The sequence below is a fragment of the Octopus bimaculoides genome, chromosome 5, assembly GCF_001194135.2.
Source record: "Octopus bimaculoides isolate UCB-OBI-ISO-001 chromosome 5, ASM119413v2, whole genome shotgun sequence".
NCBI classification, from domain to species: Eukaryota; Metazoa; Mollusca; class Cephalopoda; order Octopoda; family Octopodidae; genus Octopus; species Octopus bimaculoides.
In genome coordinates this window covers 126,788,695-126,797,228 of record NC_068985.1, presented here as the reverse complement: position 1 = coordinate 126,797,228, position 8,534 = coordinate 126,788,695, and the positions used below count along the sequence as shown (strand labels likewise).

Below are 8,534 nucleotides of genomic sequence, written 5' to 3'. Positions count from 1 at the left end.
CATTTCTCTTGCTCTTTCCAACTAGGAAACCCATGTATTTACTTCTTCAGCAAGACATATGATTCTGTCCTTTTTATCATCCTTTCCCATCCATCAGTATTACATTCCACTCTGTTGAGGGTTCTTGTCTTGCAAGTACTTGGTGGTCTCACTAGCGATGGTACCATGAAAAAGCACTCAGTACATTCTGTAAAGTGATTGTTGTTAAGAGAAGCATCCAGCTGTAGAAACTATTCTAAAAGAGAAACTGGAGTTTACCACTGTCTTCTGACTCATCGGCTCATGTTGAATCATCCAATCCATCCCAGTATGAAAAAAAGAGATGCTAAATGATGATGATTGGTGGTGGTGGTGATGATGATGATGACATTTCTCTACCCACCCAAAGCTCTAGTGTCTGAGTAATTGTTAAAGTGTTTTCAGCTTTGAAAATATAAAGTATATAAATACATAAGTTGAATGACAGAAAAGACAGAGAGTTAGTTATCTCTATGTTTATACTCATGCAGAGAGCCAACCAAGAGACGTTCATTTATTTAAACAAAAGACAATAAAATTCATAAATGTTTATTAAAAATAAATCTTTCATTCATGTTGATTACATTTGTTTATATTCTACAAAAAGTTCATCTATAAAGAAACATTCTATGAAAATACAGAATTTAACAGTAAAACAACTACAAAGTACTTCTTGACATAAAAACATAGAGGTAAATGAGAGAGCCTCTATGTGGTTTCTCAGTTTTCTAGAAATAACAGCCAAATCTCCTTAAATGCAGGCCCTGCCTTCTTACGAAAAAAAAAGGATACATTGGATAATGTATTCTTAGATATACCATGCTAAAGTGATAAAAAATGTGTAGCCTAGCTGGAACACTTTTGATTGGGTGATAAATGATATTACAAAAGCACTGTTTTTTTAAAATTATTTTTCTTTGGTTTCCTTGCTATCTCTATCTTTTACAACATCTCTCTCTCTCTCTCAGTTCAGTCAATTAGCTTTCATTATTTATTAAGTTTTTTTTTTAAACTTATTATTTTAAGCTATTATAAGTGGGGAGACAAAAAAAAAACATTGTTTGGAAAATGCTTTAATGGTACAAAGATTATTCTGGACCTGTAATTTCTCCAGACAAATCAAAAAGAAAATTTTAAGAGTAGTAATCAAGACACTCTCCTTTTACAGGTGAGAAAACTTCTACCTTCACTAGCTCCATGGTAAGCAAATCAATGGTTTCTACACATAGAAGTTCCAGACAGCCCCCACCACCAGCTGAATGCAGAGTGGGAAGAATAAGCAACTCTATGACAATCTCCACAAGCCTACCTGAAATTTTTTGGAGAGGGGAACTAGTCGATTAAATCGCCCCCAGAGCTTAACTGGTACTTATTTTATCGACCCCAGAAGGATGCAAGGCAAAGTCGACTTCATTGGAATTTGAACTCAGAACGCAAAGACAAATGAAATGCTGCTCAGCATTTTGTCAGCTTGTCACCTTATTTTTGTATCTAGAAATAATAACGGTTTCTATTCTGATTTCTATTCAAGGTGAGCAAGTCTGAAGGGAAGTGGTTAGTTAATATCACCGATCCCATTACTTGGCAATAACTTTCTATTTTAACAACTCTGAAAGGAGCAATGGAAAGGTGACCGTGGTGCGATTTGAACTCAGACAGTAAAGAGTGAGAACAAACATGGAAATATTTTGGTCGATCCTCTAATGATTCTGCAAATCCACTGCCCTTATAATTTCTAATTTAGGCACATGGAGAGCAATTTTGCAGACCAGTACTTTATTTTATCAACACCAGAAGGATGAAAGGCTAAGTTAACCTCATGTGGGGTTTGAACTCAGAATTTAAAGAGCTGGATGGTCTAATGATTCTGCCAAGTTATTGCCCTCAAATATAATAATGGTTTCTAAATTAGGTACAATGCCAGCAATTTTGAGGGGATGGGTTAGTTGATGCCATCCACCTTTGTACTAGACTGGTACTTTATTTTATTGACTCTGAATGGACGAAAAGCAAAATTGATCGTGACAAAATTTGAACACAGAATTTAAAGTGCTGGAACTGCAAGGCATTTTTTTCTGACATTCTAATGTTTCTACCAATCCATTGCACGCCATAATAATATTGAGTAGTAGTAGTAGTAGTAAGGTCAGACATTTATGTCAAGGAGAATAGTTGATTACACTGACCCTGGAAAGATGAAAGGCAAAGTTAACCATGACAGGATTTGAAATAATAATTCTTTCTGTCATAGGCATGAAGCCTGAAATTATGTGGGAGGGTGTTAGTCAATTACATCAACCCTGGTGCTAAACTGGTACTTATTTCATCAATCCCAAAAGGATGAAAGGCAAAGTAGACCTCAGTGGAATTTACACTCAAAATGTACAGCCAGACAAAATACTGCTCAACATTTTGAGTTTGTCTGGTGTGTTAACAATTCTGCCAACTTGCCACCTTAAGGATTTGAAAGAATAATAATAATAATTACTCTTACCATTATTATAATTTTCTTTTTAATCTAACAATGAAAAAAAAAAAAAAATCTCGGAAATTTTCCTTTGGATGGAATTTCAAAATTTTTTAAAAGCAGTGACCTTCTACAGTTAGGAAGATGCTCCTGTAGTGATAATCTTCATAAGTGCTCCTATATTGTTATTCTTGATGGCAGTTCTGCAGGCTGTAACTACTTGTGTTTTATATTTTCCAGCTGAAGAGAAAACATTTTTCATTAAATAAATGAATAGGCATCAATAGAAATTACAAAAATTATCAAAGCAGAATTAGTAATAAGGCAACTAATAATAATAATAATCTTTTCTACTATAGGCACAGGGCCTGAAATTTTGGCAGAGGGGTTGAGATAATTTACATCAACACTGGGGCTCAACTGGTACTTATTTTATCGACCACAAAAAGATGAAATGTTGCTAAATATTTTGTCTATCATTAGAGCATTTTCTGCTAGCTCAAGCTCACTACCTTAATGATAATAACAACAAAAATAATAATAATTTCTAGTATAGGCACAAGGCTTGATATTTGTGGGATAAATTACATTGACCCAGTGCTCAACTAGTGCATATTTCATTAACCCTGAAAAGATGAAAGGCTGCAGCATCATCAATAGTAGTGGTAGTAGTGGTGGCAGCAGCAGCAGCTGCAGTAGTAGTAGTAGGAGGAAGAGAAGAGAGAAGAGGAGGTAGAAGAGGAAGAACAAGAGGAGGAGGAGGAGGAGGAAAAGCCAGAAGAGGAAAATGAAGAGGCAGAAGTGGAGGAGGAAGAAGAGGAAGAGGTAGAAGAGGAGAAAGAGAAGGCAGAAGTGGAGGAGGTGGAAGAGGAGGAAGTGGAAGAGAAGGTAGAAGAGGAAAAGGTAGAAGTGGAGGTAGAAGAGGAGGAAGCAGTAGAGGGGAGGTAGAAGAGGAGGTGGAAGTGGTGGTGGAAGTAGAGAGGGTGAAAGTGGAGGAGGTGGAAGAGGGAGAGGAGGAAGAGAAGGCAGAAGAGGAGGAAGAGAAGGAAGAAAGGGAGGAAGAAGAAGAGGAGCAGCAGCATCAACAACTGTAGTTGCAGCTGTGGCTGTAAAGCTTGAACTTATGACAATGTGGTTAATATTCCCAGTGTTATAACCTTACAACAATTAAACCTCACATTCTATGTAATGATGATCAATATATGCTTCAAAAAATCTACAAATAAAAGAAAACAATGATAAAATAAATAACCTAAACAACAACAACAACCATAGCAACAACGACAGGGGACAGTTTTACCTCTCAGTTTGGAAGCCTTTTGGATGATCATGTTCACTTGCTTCAGGCTTGCTACAAGTTCTGTGTGGTTGTCACAACGGATTTTGTAGTCACGCAGCAATTCTTGGTTGAGGTTGAACAGTTCTGTGTAGCCTCGTTTCATTGATTTGCTGAGGAAATAAAAGCAATGAAAATTTTCATTTCATTGATTTTTAACGTCCGTTTTTCCATGTCCACATGGGTGGGTTAGAGGGAATTTGTCAAAGTGGATTTTCTATGGCCAAATGTCCTTTTAGTCACCAACCCTCACCTGTTTCCAAGTAAAGTAATATTTCCCCATGATCAGAGACATGTTTTCACTGAAGACTGGAAATGAAGGATGCTACTTGTATCATGATGGCAATTATTTACAACTATCATGCAATGTCAAGGGAAGGAGACAGTAACACACACACGCACACTAAATCCACTCACAAAAGACTTTGGTCAGCTTAGGGTTATAGTAGAAGACGCATGCCCTAAGGTGCCATGCAATGGGACTGAACCCAAAACCATGTAGTTGGGCAGTAAACTTCTAACCATACATTCACATCTGCTTATATCATTCATAAATACATAAGCTCAAATGGATCCCTGTTACTAGAAGTGTATTGAGTCTGTAGTAAAGATACCACTTAATTGTTAATGGTGAGTCTACCTAATCCTAAGTAAGTACCACTAACCAGCTGAATATTCTCTGAGTGCCAAAAGTCTAAAGGGCCAACCAAAGTTGGCCTTCGTTTTTGTTATTCAGAAAAGATTTTAGCGAGTTAGTTAATAGTACCAACTAACTCAGATCAATTTCATAAGAAGTAGTATAAAACTTACAATTGAAGTAGAAGATTGCTAAAAACAGAAAGAATAACAATTAAAGAAAGGTGCTGAATGTATCGAGTAGAGTGTATATTTATTTCATAGTAATTCTTATAGGACTAATACTGTTGCATTCTCAAAGAATCCATTACAAGACCTGTAAAAACCACTGCAAGAACAAAGATGATGTTACTTGGTTGATAAGCATAAGCCTCTATTTCTCAACAAACACTTGTCTTGTGCTTAATTAACAAGAAACTTATTTATATCAATGCATTCTTCAAATGATCCTCATAAATTTACTGAAAAACATTTAGCATGGCAGGAAAGCGTGTGTATGTGCGCGCATGCGCGCAAGTCTTACAAATAACGGGACGTAACTCATTCTGTGGTATACCAAGGCAATTCAATACTTACTCCCCCTCATAAAATATTAATTTTGATAAATCCAATAATATTAGTATATTGAGGATGAAAAGTAGAACTTGTTGATATGTGAACGAAATTTACCACGAAATATTCAGTTATTGAAAATATTTAGTGGAACACAGCATAAATTCATTCCAGCTATGGCTATATTTGCTTCATTTTTGATAGTCATGATCATGCAGTAGACCTGTGATCGTTCTAATTATGACCATTTCATCTACAGACTTCATTGTGTCTTTTTAAAAACAGTACGATGTAATTAGAGGGTGATTTGGTTGTTATTTGTAGCAGACTGAGCTATCATAAAGAGGTTGGAAAGAAAGGTAGGCGTACTTGCTGGATGCATGATGTTTGTGTAACCGAATGACGGAGCACAAGTGAGTTGAGAGAACAACTAAGTGTAAGATGTATCAAATGTAGCATGTAAAAGGGAAGACATGATGAGGGTAGGCCAAAAAAAGATATGCACATGAAGATAGCAGGTGAGTAAAAAAGTGGCAAATGATTCAAGAGAAAGACACCTGTAGAAGATATAACAAAAAGTGGTGAGGGTTGTTCTCAACAATCCAAGCCTCACTAGGCAGATGGCAAGTGATTTTAAGTGGAGAAGCTAAATGGACATAAAATGATGATGATGATGATGGTTCAGATGAAATTTTTCATGCTAATATGTGAAGGAAATGGTTTTTGTTATAGAAATTGTTTTTACATGTGGATTCCATTTTTACTAACTAATCAGTAAGAATTTGTTTTATTTTTTTTCAGTTCAATTAGATATGTGTTGGATGGCTACACCAAGAATTTAGCTGATGACTTATGTGGTCCAACAATTAACCTCAGTCATGACTTTTACAATTATTTTGAGAGAGAGAGAGAGAGAGAGAGAGGGAGAGAGAGGGAGAGAGAGAGAGATTCATACTAACTAGTCTCCTATAAGTCTTGAGTCTTCAGCATGAACCACCATTGATCTGATTAGGTTGGAATGATCAGCGATATCAGTACTTAAAGTCTGCCTCAAGTTGTTCAAAGAGTCAACCTATAAAATGAAACCATTTTTTTTTTAATCAATCACAATTAATGATAATGATAATCAACAAATATCTCACTCTAATAAAATTTACTTAGATCATTTTTTTCATACCACGTTGCATTGCTGAGAGATCTTTTTACCAGGAAGGTAATTTACCACTGGAAGAATTGAACTTAGCCCTATGAGCTGCAAGCCAACAAATCAATTATCAATTTTACAATGCTACTTCTGCTTACACCAGTGAATTATATCACTGGTGGTACATGACTGGTTATGATGATACTGTTGATGATGATGATGATGATGATATGATAAGGGTGACAACTTCAAACTGACGAATTATGCACATCAACACAGTAGCTCTAGTTGTTTCGTGCACGTATGTAAAGCCTTTTAATTTGCAGTGATAGATAAAATATGAGGGGAAAAAAAAAGATAGGAGTCTAAGACACCAGCCTTTCAGCTTGTGTATCTTGTGTCCAGGTTGCTTCAGTAATGAAAGTTTAAGAAAAAAAGAGGCAGTGGGTGAAAGTGGGGAAAAATTGTTTAAGGTTTCATTGCTACTTTAAACATTTTTATTTATTGTTTCCACAGTGAAACAAATTAATTCATTAACCAACATTTATCTCTATACATTTATGCCTTTAACAAAACCCTCATGTGGGTCTTTAATTTATCCTTAGGCAGAATCAGTATGACATGTTATGTTATGAAGTCAGGCCTTTAAATTACAGATGCACTCCATCCACAGATTCCCCCAATTTCACTCACAAATCATGAAGTAATAGTAAAACATACTTGCCTAGGATGATGCCACACAGCAGGATTGAACTCAGAGCAATTCAATATTTAATCCTTTTGAGACCATATTTCTAATACATATGTGTTTCAATTAATTTTGAAAATAATCAAGAACTTGGAGGGATTCAGTAAAACAAATAACTCTTTTTACTATTAGGCTAGAGTTTGGAGCATAGCTTAAAAGAAATTTTCACAAATAAAAATTGTGTCAAAATGTTTTAATTTAAACATGAATACTTTAAAACAAGTAGTTTTGTCCTACAGAATGAGAAGTGAGCTCAATGAAGCCTGGTAGCAAAAGGGTTACAAATCTCTGCCATTTTAAAGAACCAAACAGCTACCTGATTCTCTACATACAGAAAAACAAATCCTCCCCCATCAATGATTGTCACCATCATCATTTAGTGCCCATGTTTTATGCTAGCATAGGTTGGACAGTTCAACAGGATCTGACGAGCCTGAGCGCTGTGTTGGTCTCCAGTGTCTGCGTAAGCAAGGTTTCTACAGTTGGATGCCTTTCCTAATCCAAACCACTTTACAGAGTGTACTGGGTGCTTCCTTTCATGGCACCAGCACTGGTGGGATTACCAAGTAACTTGCAACACAAGACCTTTCACAGAGTGGGGGTGCAGTATTGAAGGAGGTGGCTTTGTGCTAAGTGTAGGAAGATTAAAGTAGGAAAGAAGTACAGGAACAGGTGCCTTGTTGTATAGGAGAAATGTGATAAACTTACCTTTTCTATAAGAGAATTAAGTATTTTCAATTCACTGGGGAAGTGAGCTGTAACATTGAGTTCGTCGATCTTGAGGTAAGATGTCAAAGATTGGACAATGTCTCCAGCAATATCCATATTATCAGTTTTGATAACAATCTGCAGAATCAAATTTAACATGATGATAGTTTTAACACACACACACACACATGCATACTTTGTTGAAGTCATAAAAATTTAGAAACTTTTAGGATATGAAATGATTCTTTTCCAGAATGATGAATCTCGAAGCAGAAAAGCTATAAATGATAGCATGTAAATACTGGGTTAAAAATCTCTTTGGATAGAAAAAGACAAAGGCAGCTATGGGACTTGAACCCACAACTCTTCTAAACATGACAGGCATCCTACTATTGGACCAAAGCAATCCTGGAAATGAAAAGATACACACATACATATGTGTATGTGTGTGTGTGGTTGTTTCCATTAATTTTTAGTATACACATTAGCATTTTGTTAAATTACCCATAGACTTTTACAGTAAATATATATATGCTGGCAGACAGAATTCGCCAATCATGAGCTGCTTGAGCAGTCACCACTGACGATACCTACAGCAATAAGTGAAACTAGGCCTCGAAATGGTCATAGGGCAGTTACCTCCCCTGTCAGCATATGTCCATATTTCCACTCCTCCTACAACGTTCAGAGTAGTCTAACTCTTATCTGTAACCATATAGGTGCCTTTTCTTTATGGTGTCACATTGCACCTGGCTGTTTATATTAACTTTATATACATAGAAGAAATGCTATAAAGCTAAGTACTTTATGGGCATGAAACCCAGAGTAACCTCATAGACCAGCTCTCTCTCTCTCTCTCTCTCTCTCTCTCTCTCTCTCTCTCTCTATATATATATATATATATATATATATATATATAATAATT

General features: G+C 36.0%; 1 protein-coding gene across 3 annotated transcripts in view; it reads right to left on the bottom strand.

Moving 5' to 3' along the window:
* Positions 1 to 551: 551 nt before the first annotated feature.
* The window catches only part of LOC106878812 (Bardet-Biedl syndrome 2 protein), a 55,520-nt gene continuing 47,537 nt past the window's right edge, over positions 552 to 8,534 (bottom strand). For all 3 annotated transcript variants that reach the window (XM_052967998.1, XM_014928154.2, XM_052967999.1), the window contains 4 exons: positions 7,610 to 7,747; positions 5,969 to 6,081; positions 3,786 to 3,934; positions 552 to 2,725 (listed from right to left, as the gene is read on the bottom strand). In XM_052967998.1, the coding sequence (XP_052823958.1) occupies positions 2,622 to 2,725; positions 3,786 to 3,934; positions 5,969 to 6,081; positions 7,610 to 7,747 (504 nt within the window). In that variant the 3' untranslated portion in view covers positions 552 to 2,621. The remainder of the gene's footprint in view (positions 2,726 to 3,785; positions 3,935 to 5,968; positions 6,082 to 7,609; positions 7,748 to 8,534) is intronic.